This window comes from Pteronotus mesoamericanus, unplaced genomic scaffold (assembly GCF_021234165.1).
Source record: "Pteronotus mesoamericanus isolate MK-2021 breed Mesoamerican mustached bat unplaced genomic scaffold, CSHL_Meso_final contig_68, whole genome shotgun sequence".
In the NCBI taxonomy this organism is placed as follows: Eukaryota; Metazoa; Chordata; class Mammalia; order Chiroptera; family Mormoopidae; genus Pteronotus; species Pteronotus mesoamericanus.
In genome coordinates this window covers 14,605,722-14,625,069 of record NW_026555234.1, presented here as the reverse complement: position 1 = coordinate 14,625,069, position 19,348 = coordinate 14,605,722, and the positions used below count along the sequence as shown (strand labels likewise).

At 39.7% G+C, this 19,348-nt stretch overlaps 2 protein-coding genes across 3 annotated transcripts in view; both read right to left on the bottom strand.

Annotated features, from left to right (window-relative positions):
• ZCCHC4 (zinc finger CCHC-type containing 4) overlaps positions 1 to 19,348 on the bottom strand; it is a 44,649-nt gene that overhangs the window by 13,277 nt on the left and 12,024 nt on the right. Inside the window, exons 4-8 of one of the 2 annotated variants that reach the window (XM_054582006.1) lie at positions 18,268 to 18,543; positions 17,503 to 17,583; positions 7,194 to 7,266; positions 3,329 to 3,479; positions 1,727 to 1,827 (exon numbers count right to left, since the gene is read on the bottom strand). In XM_054582006.1, coding sequence (XP_054437981.1) covers positions 1,727 to 1,827; positions 3,329 to 3,479; positions 7,194 to 7,266; positions 17,503 to 17,583; positions 18,268 to 18,543 — 682 coding nt within the window. The remainder of the gene's footprint in view (positions 1 to 1,726; positions 1,828 to 3,328; positions 3,480 to 7,193; positions 7,267 to 17,502; positions 17,584 to 18,267; positions 18,544 to 19,348) is intronic. The other variant, XM_054582007.1, reaches the window with a different exon arrangement.
• On the bottom strand, positions 15,755 to 17,131 carry LOC129077562 (eukaryotic translation initiation factor 3 subunit G-like). Its single transcript, XM_054582008.1, has one exon. It carries the CDS (start codon positions 16,836 to 16,838, stop codon positions 15,876 to 15,878), a length of 963 nt encoding a protein of 320 aa, XP_054437983.1. The 5' UTR covers positions 16,839 to 17,131; the 3' UTR covers positions 15,755 to 15,875.

The following is a 19,348-nucleotide window of genomic DNA, read 5'->3' as shown; positions in this document are numbered from 1 at the left end:
CCTTTGAGAAGAATTATGATGTGGATTTTGTTTAAAGCAAGGTTAAAATGGTTTGTGTTACACACTTTTGGAAAGGAACCAGTTAACATGGTTCAATAGTCACAAAAATTTCCATTGAATTTGATAATGTAATTTTTAGAATTCTATTTTAGTTTTGGAAATTTTAAGGAAGTTATATAAAATATGGGAGAAAATTGTATGAATAAAAGATGTTTATGGCAGGGTTATTTATAGTAGCTTAAAGGTAGAAGCAACCTATAAGTCTAAAACTAAGGGAATGATAACAGCCTGTTAATGAAATAATCTGAAGTTATTAAAAGCATAAAAATTATGTAGCTACATTTAAAAATGTACACTTATATAAGACACAGTGAAGAAAACAGAATTCAAATTCATCTGCTATGATTACAAATATGTGTTTTTCAAAGTGACTAGAAGTGAATACTTCAAAATTATATTTGCTATTTGGGGTGAAATCACAGGTAGGGTCTGTCCTCTCATTTTTAGTAACACCACCTTTCAGAACTTCTAAATAATTATCATAATGCTCTGCCTTCAAGACTAGAACGATCAGAACCTACTGCGAGCTTGGGATAACTAGCAAAGACATTGACAGTTATAGGGATGAAAAGCCTTAATCCGAGGATAGTCGGTTGCTCAGAAAACTCAAACAGAAAAATATAATCGCAAAAGAGGAAGCAGTGCACCCTGGGTGACCACACATAGTAATGGTGACAATGGGACTCACCAGAATTCAAGGACATGAATACAGGAAAATGGACATTAAAGCAGAAGACCAAGTTGAAGGGCAGGTGGAACTACATGGCGCCTGGTGTCTACTCTCCCCTAAGGCAGGTTCCCAGGGCCTTGGGCAGAGAGGGGGAGGAGGTCTAGCCAATTCTGCCCTGCGTCAGCCCCTCCACGCTCACAAACACCTCGGCATCCCCGCCTCTCTGATGGCCCACCCCCTGTGGCGCATTCTCCTTCGAGCTCCCGGCAGCCTCTGGGGTACACAATACAGGCACCTGGCACTCTACTGACCACAAAGAGCTCTTCACTTCTTGCAACCTCTAAACAGAGAAAACTCACTGAATTCCGATTCATCGCTGTATTTGATCTGTCTTTGCTTCCCCACCATTTTAAACTCTTGTCCACAGTAGATGGGACAGTTTCCTGATGGACCTTGTATTTGCAATTTTGATGTTTCAGAGACTGTACAAAAAAGGACCTGAAGGGAGTTTCACCCCCACCTTGGGACTATCTGAATGACAACAATGTGGTGACGGTTACGACAATGCTGAGAGCAATAACTTCTACTCTTCATTTGCTGTGTGTCAGGGCCTAGGCTGAGCCTTTTTAATGCATTATCACACATAATTCTTAAAACCTTATGAGGCCAATATAGTTACTATCCTCCTTTAACAGGTAAGATGGTGCTGTAAAATCTTCCGGTGATGATAAACGACTAGATTTGTTGGTCTAAAACCCGGCTGCAATTTCAGGATCACGGTCTCCACCCTATAATTTTGATTTAGTAGGTTTATTTTGGTACCAAAGGATTTATATTTTTAATAAAACCCTAGGCTACATATGGTATAATTTTAATGTTTAACACAGCTCATAGTGCTTTCATTTATGAAAACCAATGGACAGTCTTATCAGAATATTTATTTAAACTGAGTAATATACATTCCCCAACCATGCAAAGACAGAATATTTACTATACCTGATAATCCAGCATGTGGAAGCTTGGAAAAAACTGACAAATTCGGGATTCAAAAAAATAGGGGAAAATCCAGAAAATGGGTAGTTCTTCATGACTGTTATCTGATGGATCACAAAAAAACAGAACCGGAAAATAAAATAAATTGATATTAAAGAAAAAAATAAAACTATAACTGGAAAAATTCTGGTTATCAGAAGAAACTGCAATCATTCAATACACTTAAATCATACTAAAGGAAACAATGCTTAACCAGAGTGCCATATACAACCAGACTTTTCCAAAAGCAATGGAGATGTTCTTTTATACCTAAACCCAGCTACAAAGGTGTGTAAAGTAACTTTTACATACAAACCACGATAGTATACGTAAAGACAGAGATGTTACCAAAAAAGTGGGAAATGCAATTAATTTTTATGAGAGGCAGGGAACAAAGCTATTATTTATAAAGCAACAAGTAGGCCGAGCACAATGCTAGGTATTTTCTCTATGTTATTTCTGTATCCTCTAGAGTCACGTGTTAGTAATCCTATTCTACAGAAGGAGAAAATGAAGCTGCAAAATTCAGGTAATTGGTTCAAGTTATGCAGCTGCTAAGTGGCAGAATTGGAATTGAAGACCACAAAGCTCTTTATTGCTTCCCCAATAACACTGACTTTACCCACTCTGATAAATGACTTAAAAACTGAAAATAAGTGAAATACTTAACACTGTAAGTCCTATTTTAGAATTTTTAGATTTCGTTTGCATTCTATCGCCAAAGCACACTATTTACGTTGCACAGTGATGGCGAAATGTGATCACAAACTCCTGACACTCTTACAACTTATCAATTAACAAACTGGAAACTAAAAAATTATTGTGCAGACTAATTAGATTAACTGGATGAAATACTTTGAAGTCCTAAGCCACTTGAAACTGAATCATCGCCCTCAGCCCTTACCCCACCTCTAGGGCCAGGTATCTGTGTGTCACTGATAACCACTGGCCGGCTACTGGGTGTCTGACGTCCCACCCAAATCTCGGCACAGGTTAGCGCTCTGGGCCGGCGGCTGGGCGCCACCCTAGAGTCTGGGGCAAGACTGGGGCGAGAGGGAATGCAAAGCCCCTGAGGGCAGAGCTGTGGCTGTCTTGTTCACTCTATTCCCAGCACCTACACAGTGGCCATTCAGTAAATACAGGGGAGTGCGAAATTAGGTTTATAGTACTGAGTACAGGAAACAGTTTATTCTTATATTATTATTTATTAATTATTGTATTATTTTCCACATGAGCAACTGTAAACCTGCTTTTGCCCACCCCTGTATTCATGGAAAAAAAGGACAATTCACTGCTCTTCTTCATAATGTCCCTTTACTTATGCCCACCAAAAAAATACATATTTTACCTATGAGCAATTTAAAAAACATGGTTAGGACAATACAAAATGTATCATGCTGATAAAATCAGCCATGTTATCAAACAAGCCTGTTTTTTTAAAAAAAGAGTAGAACCCAAGGCATGTATATTTTATAAGCGCTCTGATTCACTAAGATCTACTATCATTTGACAGAAATTAGATACACAGATATATGTTTATTCTGCAGTAAGTAATAAATTATACACCTTGGCTTTGACCTTTTTTCCACATAGCAATTAACTTCTTGAATGTAACAGCCAGAGGTTCAACCAAGCCACCAAAAGGAGGATCTGTCACCATAATGACTCCTTCACCTTTATCTTCCTGTAAAAACGTTCTGCATACGTCGAGCGCAGCCTGGAACAAATAAAAATTCATTTCCAAGTGAGGACTAGAGGGAGGCACTTCATCCTACCTGGGGGAGAGTGCGTGGGGCTCAGCCTCACTCTCCGGCTGAAACTTTGCCACCCGCTGCCCTGGAGTCCACACTGACATCCTGAAGCCTCTCTCAGCCCCGTCAGATCTTATCTTTGGGTTTCTTGATAAGCAGGTTTTTAAACTTGCAAGTTCAAATACCATCAATATCAGAGGACTACACATTTCAAATGCTTAAATTAAACAACTAAATTTAGTAACCTAAAAGAGAGAAACTCATTACCCATGAAGACCACCTAACACACTAAATTCAATTCAACAAACAGAAGCAGGGACTGTGCGAGACATAAATAAGATATTTTTTTCCTGTCTGGTTTGTCCACCATCATGCGTTCAGTTTAATAAGAACCACAATTAAACATGCACATGTTTTTGAGTATCAGGTAAAATGGCAGACATATTTGAACATGCACAGTAAAAATAAATGAAGGTTCACAAATAACAAAGCTTATCCAGGCTATGAACTGGCTAAAGCACAAAGCATACTATTTATGTAGCACAATGATGGCGAAACTTGATCACAAACTCCTGACACTCTCACACTTTATCAATTAACAAACTGGAAACTAAAAAATTATTTTCCCAACAAACTGGCTAAAGTGTTTTCAGTAATTGCAAAGTTAACATCAACCTCTGTCTAGGATATGTATCACTTTTAGCTTTGGGAGAAGTTACTAAGAGATACATCTATAGTAATAACTCCAGTCAACTGACTTTGTAATAGTTTTCAAGTATGTGCTCATCTATAAAAACAAATCAATACTAACAATATACTAAGTGGCATATGATTTTTAAACTTTACTGATGTTTTAAACTTTAATAAGCCTATATGTACTTTATAATAAATATATATTGTTCTACTACTAAATCAATTTAGAAAACCCAATTAATGAGCAGAACGAACACAACATGCTAATCCTGTATCCCTAGGAGCCCTTGCTAACCTCCCACTGGGAGTCCCACAGCAGAGCAGCAAAGGACAGTGTGCCAACAAGGTGAATCATTCTCCCAGTGCTACCTGGCCCTTTTGCCACCTGCCTACATGAACTAAAGGGCAGATGATGTTTCTGAAAAACCTTTGAATTCCTTAGAGTTAAAAGCAGAAAAAAGAAAATACACACGTAAACTAGGCCTAAACACTTAACCAAACTTAAAAAATACTCAGGATGCCTCTCCAGGTAAGGGTCAAGGCAGTAACGTCCCGTCCGGAGTCCGGAGTCGCCGAGGCCCTCACGGAGGCCGCCCATGGGGACCGACGCTCGCTGTGCCGCCAGAGTTGACCTGGGCTGAACGCTTTCCTCCGTCCCAGTTATCACTACGAAACTGCTTGGCACTTCAAATGCCACTCTCTATACGTACTTCGATCCCCTTTACCATTAAGGCACATGACATTTTTTGTAATCCAAACACTCTATTATTTGCTATTAAAAAGTCTGGTGAGGGAAATGCCTGCTTTTTAATCCAGGGGGCTGTAAAGTGCTAATGCGTAGTGACAGAGACTTATGTCCTCAAAGCTCCCCACACACCTTCACAAGTGCCAAGGACACACAAAAACACTTAAGAGACTGGTAAGAAGAAGGTATACACTGAAAACCTTGACTCAGGGAGTACGCAGGAAAAGGGCAGAGAGTAAATTCATTGAAACAACAGTTTTCTGTAGATCAATCTCTACAGTTACAGTGCTACTTAGAGGCTGTTCCTAAAACACAGAGCGAGGAAAGGCTGAGCTGGACCTATGTTTTCAGCAGGAAGGATAAAGTGGAGCTCAGTCTTGGCCGCTTATTCCAAATGTTACTCTAGAAACTGATTAGGTAACTCTGTAAATTTTCAATAAAAGTTACACAGACTTTCCCAGAAAAAGGCTAATTGCATGTTACTTTCTTGCTCGCCAGTTGGTATTTAAATTGTACTCTTGTAGTTGTTATTCAAAATAAGAAGCAAAGTCATGGTATGGTAAAAGCAAACCACACACCGCTGACCCGCGACTGCAGCATCGAGCAGTCAGAGGCTCGGCTCCTCCCTCATCTGCGCCACCCGCCCTGAGCGCAAGCCCCACGGTCTGAAGAGGCGGCCCCATCAATACTCCTCCAGCCCCAGCAGACGCGCATTCCCAGGCCTCACTTCCAACCATCCCTCCACTCTGCTCCGGTGACATACAAATCCAGGACGCACCACCAAGTCATCCTTGACTTCTCCCCCAGAATGCTTATCGCCTGGTCTTTTTTTGTAAATTGAGGTACAATTCTCAAAAATTCAGGTGTGCATCCTAATGATAATAACCAAGTCTTTTTTTTTCTCTCATCTGTGAAATGCCTACAGAATCCACTTTTTTAAAAAAACTGATTTTAGAGAGAGAGGGAGACACAAAGAGAGAGACAGAAACAGTGATTTGTGGTTCCACTTATTCATGCATCCATTGGCTGATTCCTGCACGTGCCCTGACTGGTGGTTCTCATTTCCTACTTAGTTTTTTGGTCTTGCTTAGTTTTCATTCTATCATTAGCTAGTATCTTAAAGTAAAATATACATATAAGTACGGTTCACAATTTTTAAAAAATTGACACACACATATATGCATGTGTGTGGGTATACTTCAAGTAGTCTTGATAATCCCAAAACATTTTCAAATTCAAAATATCCTGTTAGATGTGACTACTTGGTTGGTTGTGAATTCTATTTTGTAACAGCACTGACAGCTCAAACTGGAGTAGAAGTATCAGCTCTGCTGTGTTGTTTATTCTTAATGACATTAACATCATATTGAAAGGAGCTTTTTTTAAAAAGCCATATCCTTTTTTTTTTTTAAGACTAATTTCTTACAGCAGCTTTGGGTTTACAGCAAAAGTAAGAAGCAGGTACAGAGATTTCCCACGTACCCCCACCCTACACACGCAGAGCCTCCCCCATGATCAACATTCCCCGCCAGAGCGGTATGGCTGCAATTGATGAACCTAAGTTGGTACATCTTTATCACCCAGAGTTCACAGTTTACATTAAGGTGCACTCTTGACACTACTTTTTAAGGATTAACTTAATAAAACCATAAATCCCCTTAACTGGGACATGAAATGTATCAGGGAGGCAGACATAAACAACTATCCGCATGGAATTACTTAATTATAGTATTGTAATTCTAGGAAGGAGAACTTGACCTTGTCTGGGGCTCAGGGAGACTGGAGAAAGTGAACTTGGAACAGAGCTCTGAAGGGTGAGGGAAAGGTGACAAGGCGAAGAGAAAGTAGAGGGCAGAGGGAACAGGCGGGCAGAAGGCCCTCTGGTGGAAAGGTCAGGCCCAGATGAGAGTTCGAGATCAAAGTCGAGTGTCCTGACCACAGACAGCAAGGCAGGAGCAGAGCGAGGAGGGGCTGAAGAGTGGCAGGCACCAGACGACACGAGCCACGGGCGCCTTGGTGAGAACGTGGGTCTTCACCCGAAAAGTAAGCCATGAAAGAGGAATAATTTGACCACTTCTAGATGCTCAATACATACTCAATTAATGAATAAAAATATCTCTATCAATAAATGGTGGAACAGCCACACTTTGATCTTAAAAAGACTTTAGAAAAGTAACAAAGGAGATACTCTTGAATTTGTTCTCCCACAAGTGAAGAGAGAGATAATGGTTATAAATCTTACCTTTCCATCAAAGAAGTGATGGTTAAACATGTTATAATGGCAAAAGCTATCTTCCATATAAAACTGTGAATACCTGTAAAATAATTTATTACTGGAGTTACTTGCCCAGTCATAGTTATGTCATAGAGAAATATAAACTAAATTTTAAAACAATGAAATCACACCTTTAATAAAATCAATTTCATCATTCCTTAAGTGTTCTGAAATAATGCTACTCAAAATCTTAGTTGGTAACAGTGGATAATGAATAATGAACTTAAATCATGTTCCTAAGTTTAATAAATCAGTTATAAAACTATGGAATACTCATACATAAAATACACATGCTCTTATGGACCGGAAGAGTATACATAATCAGGTTACTGGTAGATTATTATGCAGTTTAAGCTTGAGATAGGTTGGCAATTAAAATACATCTCTCAGTTAATAATTCTAAGGAAAATACTAAATCAACATTTCTGCTCAACAGCTACTTATTACTGTATTTTCTTCTTTGATTAACAAAAATATATTTAAAACAAAGTTTTCCTTGTCTATTGCAGATTAGCTCTATAAAATATCTTTTCAATATGTTAAAAAAAGTATTATGTACATTTCATATTTACTGAATTAGCGCCAGGAAAGAGGGATATTTATACAAGGTCTGTCCAGAAGGTATCCAGCCATGTAATATGAAAAACAGAGACATTTATTGAAGAAGATACAAGAAACATTGAACATAGGACAACGACATCTCATTCCCCTTCAAAGTAGGCACCTTGAGACTTCACACAGTTCTCTCGGTCACCATCAGCTGCCTCGTCGTATTTTCCTGAAACTCACTGATGGCCTGAAATCTCTTCCCTTTCAAAGGCGATTTTAATATTGGAAAAGACAGAAGTCGCAGGGCACCAAATCTGGGCTGTAGGGGTGCTGAGGCACCTGGGTGATTTGATGTTTCACAAAAAGACTCTGCATGAGGTGTGATGCATGAGTAGGCGTGTTATTTTGATGAAGCTGCCAATTACCAGTTGCCCATAGCTGCGGCCTTCTGAATCACCCAAATAGTTTCAATGTTCAAGCTTAACAAAAAATCTGATGGAGATTCATTGCTCTATTCGCTCAGTCATTTTGAATGCAACTGCCACACAGTACACATGCTCACTCAACAGTGCCTACTGCCCCCACTGACTAGTATAGTGAAGTTGTCATTGTTCACACACGAGCATTCCAGTCCAGTCTCCTTGGCTGCCAAGTTACATCAATGCCGCAGAAAACGTCCTCGATAACAATGGCTGGACCTTTCCCAGACAGACCTTGTATATTTATTTACTTTTAAAAATATTTAGATGGACATGTTCGCTCTTCTGGGTGGTCTCAGGAGTGCCTCGTTTGCACTGATTCTTAATCTTTGTGAACATCAGAATCACTGGCAGAGCTTTTCCTTTTCTTAAAAAAAAAATAATGTAAATACATACACAGGCACTTGCTACGAAATTTAAAAGGTACAAAATGCTCTCAAAAGCAAAATCTCTATTGGCCCCTGTTCCCAGACATCCAGTTCCCTTCTCAGAGGCAACTGCTGTCCCGGATTTCTGAAGGGAATGGCGTGCGCAAATACCACCTCAGATGGTGCAAAGGGCGGCACACTCCGCATCATTCTTCCCTTCACTTTTTTAGCTTCACAGTAAATCCTGGAGATAGTTGCACATCAGTTCACACAGCACTTCCTCAGTCTTTTTTAAAAAGACACAGAGTATTCATTGTACAACTCTACCAGAGTTTAAAAACTCAAGAATCTTTTTGGACATGTGGCTTATTTCTAATCTTTGCTATTACAATCATTGCTGTACTGTCTACCTTCATGGCCTCTTCATTTCACTTGATATGCACATATCACTGTAGGGGAAATTCTTAGAAGTGAGATTACTACGTCAAAGCGCATGGCTTTCCAAATAGTTACCGCTAAATTGTACAGATTACACACTCCCGTTGGCAGAGTATGAAAGAACCTGGTTATCAGTAGGACTCAAACAAAAATCTCTGGGTGTGGGGCCTGGGCATCTGTACTGCGGGCATCAGAGAGATTCTGAGCCAGGAGCTCCCGGGGGTTCCCTTGACCCCCGGTCTCTGCTGCCCCGAGGGATCTCCCGCAGTGAGGCCAACACGGCTTCCGGGATCGCACCCGTGCTGGTGAGCCTGGCCGGGCGCTGCCAGCCCTGGGGCTGGCGGGGGCGTGGGTGGCAGGTCTTCTACTCCTTGGGGGGTCAGAGCCTTCCCCGCTAGATCACAGCTAGAAAACAGGGTTTTTCCACTTTAATCCAAGTCCCTCATTAGGGTATCAGGGACTGGAACACAGGCCGTGACAGGGTTACAACCACGTGGACATCTTGGAGAAGCCCAGCCTTGATGTGGCCTCTTCTGTAAGCCCTTGGTCATAAGGCTCCTCTTCAGCTTGTCTTCAGCTGGTTAGTCAGGAAGGCTGCTCTATGATTTGGGTGTAATTCCAGTTTGGTGCCGGGAGGAGCTGAGTGTAGCTTCCACCTACCCTGCCACCATCTTGGATCTCCCCTGAGTAATTTTTGTAATGTGTAGTATTTTTATAATACAGACATTAAAGGCCAAAAAATAAAACTGCCAAGAGCTAGACCCACAACAGAACCTGTTAATCTGCCATAGTTGGCTGATGGGGAGGAATAATTATTTACTGATTGAATCACTTTATTCTTCTAACATACTACTTTATTTACATTTTTTAAATGTACTTTTGTTTAAAAATTTTTTTTGCAATTACAGTTGACATACAATATTATATTAGTTTCAGGGGTAGTAATATAGTACTTTAATACATCAGCAATGAATGAGAGTACCAGATTTGGGTCTTAACATTTTACAAATTTTTGCTAATTTACTAGGCAAAATTCATACTACATAACTTATTTGATTTCTTGTAAGACTGAGATTTCTTTATTCCTTCAGTGTTATTTTACCATCTGTCTCTGATTTCTCCACTTATGTATATGGTTCTCAATATTTTTCTGAATTTTTCTTATATTATAAAAACCTCATTTTTATCTCAATAAAACTTTGAATTTGGACAATTTTGTTATGAACAATTCACATATGAAACACATTATCCTTCTATGGAACGCATAACCTAGTGGCAAGACTGAAGAAAGTCAGGGACATATGACTTCCTTATACGACTCGGTTGACCAGAGCACGACAGCACCGTTCCACGGCGCCTACTGCTAGTCTCAGTTACCCATGACTGTCTACCACGGGTTTGCCGCCCATGGTGAGTAGTATAATGGGCATCCCTGGCTTACCCTCTTCCTGCTACCCTGTGGTCAAGGGCACAGGCTCTACAATCTGATGGCCTGGTTTCAAACTCTGGGTTTCACTTCTTAGCTATGCAGCCTTAGTAAGTTATTTAACCTATCTGGGCCCCAGTGTCTTCACCAACAAAATGAAAAACGTAGTTTCTCTATAGTAAGACTTGATAAGAATAGATGAGATATTGTATGTAAAGTGCGTAATACAGCGCCAGCTACAGAGCATATACTGAAATGTTAGGTATAATTATTTCAATGAATACCAGGTATAAAGATTTCTTGTCTTAATGTCCCTAATATTAGGGAATTATGTTTAGGTCCAACAATATCTCCCCTCCTATAATCTAAACTGTTTCTCCTTCTGCGGAGACAGAACAGCTGTTCACTGTTCTCAATATGTTATCGCTTAATATTATTGAAGACATTGTCAGTACGTCTGCTAATTTCATAAAACAAATTTCCATTGGAGAAATAAACAAAAGGTTTGGATAAATGAAAAATATATAAACAATATACAGTAGCTTAACATTCCAAAAACTGTGAAGCAATGTCAATTACCATTAATCAACAAATGTCCTCCTATTTATCTAAATTCCAAATAGCTGATAATATACAGAGGTGAGCAAAATTAGGTTAATAGTTGTTTGTATGGAAAAATATATAATACAAGAATAAATAATAATAATAGAATAAGCTCTATGTTTCATGTACTCACAATTATAACCCTACTTTTGCCCACTCCTGCATATATCTTATTTAATGAACATATATCTATCAATACTAGTACAGCTGTGAGTCATCTATCATTTGAGTTTTCTCTTGCATTTCTTTGTGTAAGCAAAAAAAAAAAAAAATACAATCCATATTTAAATATATTCCTACTTTGTCTCCATTTTTATTGCTTCACAGTAACACAATAGTCATTTTTTTAAATTAAAAAAGAAAATTTTGTTTGCAAAAAATTAAACATAGCACGGTTGTCCAAAACTTTCTGGGCAGCAGTGTGTGGAGCCAGAGAGAGAAAAAAGCCTGGATTTCAGCTGTAAGTTTCATCAAATACAAACAAGGGAACATAATTATTCATATTTTAAATTATGAAAAATAACTCCACATTACCCTCTTAAAATGAAATGGGCCACAAAGAATTATTCTCTCCATTGAATAAGGCAAACAAAACCAATCAGAAATGCATGCACTTGCAAACTGCTCAAAAGGACATTCATTTATTTTGGCCATTCATTCTCTTTAAATAAGTCAGTTACCAAGTGTGAAACATGCCCTACACACAGGAAATGTAATCAAGAGCTGAATAAAATCAGTTCATGAAATGAACCCAAGAAATCCATTTTTTGGATATAATTTTATTTGGATGGTAGTTTACCAAATAGAGTTTCACATCTTTCATGCTAAAATTAGAGCATATAGAAATCCATCCTAGCAAATATTAACTTTATATCTTAGACCTCCTGAAAAGGATATTTATCTAAACAGAGTGCTGGAGTTGAGGCAGCTCTCTGCAGCCTCGGACAAACGGTTCATAAGGCAACAACATACCAAAGTCAAAGCTCCACAAGTAACTATTCACTGCCACTCTGCACCACACAGGAATTTTTTCCTGACTGAACTGTGAGAAATCTGAACCAACCACACACTCCATCATAAATACAGGCAACAGAATGAATGCATTCCGGCTACTCCATGTCTCAATGAACCAGCTCTCTCTTAGCACCCAATGTTGACCTTTTGCAGAACTGACTCAGTAACAGAGTACGGGATGAAAGAAACTAAGCTGGGATATCCTTAGTACAACACCTTTGGCTTTTATTTGTAGCTCACCCACACACAGGTTTACAGACAGGAAAAAAAGGTATCAGTGAATTCCATTAGTTATAAAATAACTTTATCCAAATCCCCTACAGCCAACTCTAACCAAGAGACTTCAACTCCAGGCTCAAGGAAAGCAAAAACCACAAGGTACGGCATTTAAGGCAAAAGAGTTAAGGAGCCATTTAAATCTTTCAAATAAAAATCAGCTAAGATGAAGACAGTTCTGGAGGATGGCTGCACACTGATGTATATGTACTGCACTTACTTAGCTCTAATGAACTGTACATTTAAAATGGTGACCAAAGTAAATTTTATGCTATGTGTCTTTTGTCACAATTTTTTTTTTTACAAAGGTAAACCAGGGCAATAGCAATGAATGATACAAAACGATATTAAGAAAACAATTTACAGTAACAACAAAGAGAATGAAATAGGAATAAATTTAACAAAGGATGTGCAAGACTTACCCCCCCCCCGAAAAGAGGTAACATGCACACACACAGACAACAGACGTGCACGCCCGGGGGAAGGCCGTGTGAGGACACAGCGAGGCGGCGGCCATCTGCGTGTCAGTGAGAGCGGCCTCGGAAACCAAACCAGCTGACACCTTGCTCTTGGGATTCTAGCCTCCAGAACTGTCTGAAAATAAGTTTCTGTTGTTTAAGCCCCTCAGTCTATGGTATTTTGTAACAGGAGCCCTAGCAAACTAATACGATACCCAAGAGATATGAAAACATATGTTCACACAAATTGTACACAAATGTTCACAGCAAACATTATTCATAATAGCCAAAAAGTGAAAGGGACCCAAGTGTCCATCAACTGGTGAGTGGATAAACAGAATTTGGTATATCCATCCACTAGAATATTATTCAGCCAAAAGGAGGAATGAAGTACCGATGCACGCTACAACATGGATGAACCTTGAAAGTATTATGCTAAGCGTGAGAAGCCAGGCACTGAAGGCTGCATATTATATGATTCCAATTATATGAAATATCCAAAAGAGACAGAAAGTAGATTACTATTGGCCAAGGGTTTGGGGAGGGGAAAATGAAGAGAGACTGCCTATTGGGAAAATGTTCCTTGCACAGGTGAGGGGAACTGTCCTGGAATTCAATGGTGGTGATGGTTGCACGACCCTGTGAATACTAAAAATGTGTGTAAAATACACCTCAAAAAAATGTGCCTAAAATACAACAGGGGGAAAAAAAAGAGTAGAAGTTATGATTCTAATTCTCGAAAATCCTAAATGCATTTTAAAAAGTCTAAAAAGTCAGAATCCAAACGCTTAGGGTGACAGTATTAAAGATCATGTTTCCTTAAAAATGAAAAAAGGAAACCAGGAATCCTTGGAAATTGAACAAATTCTTCGAGATGAAACACTATGATTTTTTCCACTTCTTTTGTGTATAAACCAGTCCAACACAATTAGTGGAAAAAGCTTGTCTTTAATGAAATCACATCCATTATGTAATTTATAATGTAACTTCAAAAAACCAAACTATTGGAAAGGCAACACTACCATTTTAACTGAAGTCAGGTACCAAAGATAGGAACCTTAGTGCTCCCAACAGCTGATATGTATTGTCTTAGATAATTCACTTGCGTACATATGATTTCTTTTGTTTGTCCTCCAGCAGCTACATCTCCCCCATTTCCTGTGGAGAGTCCGCCTCACGTGGCTGGTCAGGGGCTGGCCAGAGCGCCTACCTGTGAACCTACCTGCCCGGCCACAGTGCTGGCTCTGGAATGTGCGCACGACCCCAGCCAAGCTAAGCAGGCGACTCCCTGGAGTCTGGCTGCTGGAGCCCTTAGGAAAGACAGCCTCCTTCTACCGGGCGGTTGGGTTGAGACGGAGGCCCCCGGCAGTATGAAGACGGCTGTCTGGAGAATAAGGCCAACGCACAGAGAAAGACGGGTGAGAGAGAGAAAGGGGCCCAACAGCACCGCGTGAGGCCCAGGACCTCGGCTGGACTAAAGCCTGCTACATCCTAGGCGCCAGTAATGAATTTTCTAATGAGAGAGAGACTCCTGACTAATATGAATGTCTTATGCCAAATATATGAATAAAGTGGAAACCAGTTAACTCATTTGCAAACCGCTGTGGAACAAGGCAGGGGGTAGACTCAGAAAGAGAAAAACAGAAGGATGACAAGAGGGAAATGGACTACGTAAGAAAGGCTTATACACCATTTCAAAAGCAAAGTTACTTCCAGAGGATAACTTAATTTTTGGAGCCAGGCTGACTAGGTTCAAATCCTGACTTGGTGACTTATAAACTGTGACTCTGGTCAAGTTATTTAACCCCTTTGTACCTCAGTTTCCCCATCTGGAAAGTAAGAATGATAAAAGCATCTGTCTTCTAGGGCTTTTGTGAGGATCAAATGAGTTAGACCACATGACAAGCACTCCATAAATACCAGTTCTTGTCAATAACTGGTCGTTAATAACTTATTGTTCCTAAGAATCCAAAAGTTAAACTTATGCCTCTAAAGTAAACATTTATAATAATTTAACAATAATACTACCTTAGGAAAAACATGGTAATTAAAAGAAGAAACTAATATCTATACAATAGATTATACAGCCACAAAAGAAATGAAGCACTGTTACATGCTATAATGTAACATGCAGGAACCCTGAAAACATGCTAAATGAAAGAAGTCAGAAACACAAGACCACACACTGTCTCATCCTGTGTATACACAATACCCCAAACAGACAAATCCATGGAGACAGAAAGCAGATGGGTGGCTGTCAGGGGAGGCGCATAAGGAGCTGCTTTTTAGTGTTCTGGAAGTAAACAGCGATGGCGGTCCTAAAACACAATACGGCAAAACTGCTGAAATACAAAGTTTAAAATGGTACATTTTAAGTAAATCGTATCTCAATTTAGAAAAATAAACTCAGTTTATCTAGAGGAACTCTTGTCTTGCCACTTATGGAACTCGGTTTTGCCAAGGATCACTCACATCAAGCAGATACCCGTAGACTGATAGCCCTGTTAATAAGGAATGAGTGGCCCACAAAGTGTGGGTTACTTCTGAGAAACGTAGCTGCTTAGTTAGACAGCCTAAAGGTGACTTGCAAATCCAAAGGAAAAAAATCATAAAAGCTCTATTTTTTGACTTTTTCACTTTAAAAATCTGCTTTTTAGTGAGAAAATTCAGTGAAAAAAATATGTAATTTCATATTTTCTCCAACAAATATTGGAATATTAGCCAAATAGACTCTAACAGATTAAATAAATAGAAACACAAGCTTAATTCCTTCAATACATTCAAGAACAAGGGAAAGATACTAAAATCAAGGTATCCTATAGACTCACCAAGAACTCCTGGAATTCAAAAAATGACAGAAACTAGGAAGAGTACTTCAAATTTATAGAATTACAGACACTGTGGATAAACATTTTTTTTTTTTTTTTTTGATTAAAGCCTTTTTATTGCCCTCGGAGTCCCCTGCTTTCTGAGGCCGCCTTCGGTTGCTGCAGGGCCCTAAGGCCAGGGACCCAACAGCGGCAGCGGAGCCAGCTGGCTTAGCTGGTGGATGGCTTGGCCCATTCGACGTTGAGAATGAGGTGGTCGTAGCCGAAGCTGGACACCCCAGCAATGGCACGGGCAGCATCCTCTCGGCGATGGAAGCTGATGAAGGCAAAGCCCTTGGACTGCCCAGTGGTTTTATCCTTTGCCAAGTAGATGCGGGAGATGGAGCCAAAAGGTCTAAAGAGCTCTTGGAGGTCTGTCTCACGGGTGTCCTCTGACAGGTTGGTGACACGGATGGTGGCACTGTCATCGGCTCTGCGGTTGGGCTGCATGGACTCCCCACGGCGGCTGGCCCCGTCCCGCAGCCTTGGTGGCACGTACTTCCCCATCTTGTTCTGGGCTGCCTGCACAGGCTCCAGCTCTCCAGGCAGTTTCTCCTTCTCGCCGGTAGACAGGCCCAGCTGCTCAGCTAGCTCCTTCTGCATGGGCCCCAGCGTGTCCTTGTAGGGGCAGCGTGTGGTCCAGTGGTCACCATTGCAGATGCGGCAGGACACGATCTTCTGCCCCTTGAGCTTGTTCATGGGGTCCTCCTCCTCCTGGCAGTTCAGATCCTCCTTGCTGATGATAAAAGTCATGGACACATCATCACTGACTGTGGTGGTGGCCACATTGGGCCCTGGCGGGTCAAACTCTGAGTTCCCAAACTTCCTCCAGTTCTTCCTCCTTGCAACAGCCTTTGAGGCCTTCCAGGTCTCAATTCTGAAGGTGCGGACAATCTTGAACTTCTTGCCATCCTCATCTATCTTATACTCGGTCACTGTCTTGATGTTTCCATTGATGACCTCCTTAGGAGGTGGAAGTGGAACTCCTGGCAGTAGCTCAGGCTCTGGGCTGGTGTCGCCAGTGGCCAAAGGGATCCCTTTGAGGAGTTCACTGGTGACACATTTGTCATCCTCTCCCTCCTCCTCAACCTGGTCGGCCCAGCTGGGCTTCAAATCAAAGTCTCCAGTGGGCATTGCAAAACCTTCTCCACGCAGCTGGAGCCCAGCCAGAGACTGTGCTCACCATCTAGTGTTACAAACCAGAAGTCTATCTTCTAAATTATCACCAGACAAAAGATTCAAGGTGTGGTCCTCTTTCTGTCTTAAATCCACTTGTTGCAACGTGACCAGAAGCCACTGAATTCTGAAGCTTTCTGCCTGCTGTCCTTGGCATTGGGACCTGTCTATTCCCTAGCTGGCTCTCCCTTCCCTGGGGCTATGTCCAGTGAAAACAACATGTACATCATCTGGTAAAAACATTAAAGCAAATGTCTTACCATCTTACCGCACTTAAAACATCACAATGAAGCAAACTCCTGGAGGAAACTCAGAATTATCTTTGAAAACAAGTATATGAGAAGAAATTTCTCTCAATAGGGATTTACTCTAAATTATAAGCCAAAGAGAACTAGGCACATTCACAGAGAAAATGTAGGAAGCTCACTAGCAAAAAGAGAAATTCATTGCCTGTTTGAAACATGGAAGATGACACAAGGAGTTTATGACTAAAAAGGTAGCTTGTAAGCAACTACTACTTCTAAGTGACAGCTAGGATTATCACAGGGATTTAAAAAAGGAAAATATTAAAAAGAAACAGGAGACAATGAATAAGAATAAATATTATAATTTGTAAACCTACCGAAAATCAATATCCAATAAAAGGCTTTTAATGTGAGAGTTCTTGTCACCTGACGCTTTCAACCTGATCAGCTCATGCAACCTAAAGCAATTAATGAAAGCAAATTTAATAAGAAATTACAAATGCTATACATAATAAACAAATAAACAAAAAAAATCAATATTCTCTTGATATGTCTACTATTTCAATGAAATGCCTAAGAGATATCACCAAAGTTTGTTTTACAAATATTTTTTAAAACACAGAACTTATCTGAAACAGAGAAGTCTAAAATCATAAACAATTTAAGAATCAGATCAGAAAGACTCTCCTGCCATTGCTGGTGTGGTTCAGTGGACTGAGTGCTGGCCTGTGAACCGAAAGGTCACTGGTTTGGTTCCCTGTCAGGGCACATGCTAGGGTTACAGGCCAGGTTCCCAGTAAGGGGGTGCATGAGAGCTAACCACACATTTATGTTTCTCTCCTCTCTTTTTCCCTCCCTTGCCCTCTCTCTAAAAATAAATAATCTTTAAAAAATTAAAATTAAAATTAAAAAAAGAATCTCCTATCGTATATCAGAAATCTATAAAGATTTCTCTCAAATGGAATACAGACTGCAAGCTGCTTAAGAGGGAGCATGCTTTATTACTTCTTTGGATACTCAAAGCTTTATGAGATATCTATATCTATCTATCTATCTATCTATCTATCCTGGAACTTGGAAATTTTTTCTTGTAGTTTAAATAGTGGTGCCAGCAAAAGTTTTTAAAAAACCATATAACATACCTTGGTGTTCCAACACACAGTACTCTTCTGAACCCAAGGTTAGAAAGTAGGCCGACCAAGAACTGACAGCTCCTATCCGCAAACAAATATTGGGCATTTGTCTTCTTATTTTCCAACGGAGAAAGGAGCCGACTGGGCCTTTTTAACTGGGTGATAGAAATATCACCCTTGACCTGATGCTCCTGATGCTCCTCCCAGTCACCTGGCAGCAGCAACTGCTGACATCTCTGACAAAACTTCCTCTGAGACAATGGCAACTCAATGAACTTCAGGTACCTTCAAGACACAACAAAACACAAGGAATATATTTTAGGTTTGTTGTTTTAAAGACAATTTATTTTTGCTATTTTAATATGCAAAAAAGTATCATTATTTCTTAAAGAGTATTGCATAAAGTAGCAAAGGTAAGAAAAATCTATGGAATGTCGGCTAGAATTTATGTCTGGCTGCTTGCCTACAAAGTGGAAGAGAATCAGCAATTTCTTAAGAATTGAGATGCTCCAATTCAGTCACTGAATGAAGATCAATATCCATTTAAAATGTGAGCATAATATATTACTCAAACAACTTAGTAGTAATGGAGACTACTATCATGTTTAAATTTATTGACAAATCTATTGACAAATCTAACTTTGAAGTGTTCAACAGTCTGGCTCAGTATGATAGTCATTTTAAAATGAGAAATTAAGATCATTCTTCAAGTTCTTATGGCATACTTAGCAAGAAAAATTACCTCCCAAGGAAAAAAAAAAAGAAAAAAAAGAAAAATTACCCCTTAAAAGAAAAAAATGTTCCTACAACACTCCTCTATTCTTAGCAATACTGATGAAGGGAGAAACTCATCCCCGAACAGCAAGCTGATATTTGAAACCTGAAAAAAATACATATTGGAATCCCATTTGCTTTCTTTCAAGTCATCCTTATATCTGATTTCAAAGTTACCACTTTGGTCTTTTTTTTTTCTTTGTTCTTTTTATTTGGAATTAGTAAAAAGAGAAAGTAATCACAGTTAGTATGTTTTAAAAAACTGCTGACTTTGTACATACTATCCCAGCTATGAAATCAGAGTAAGAAAACAAAA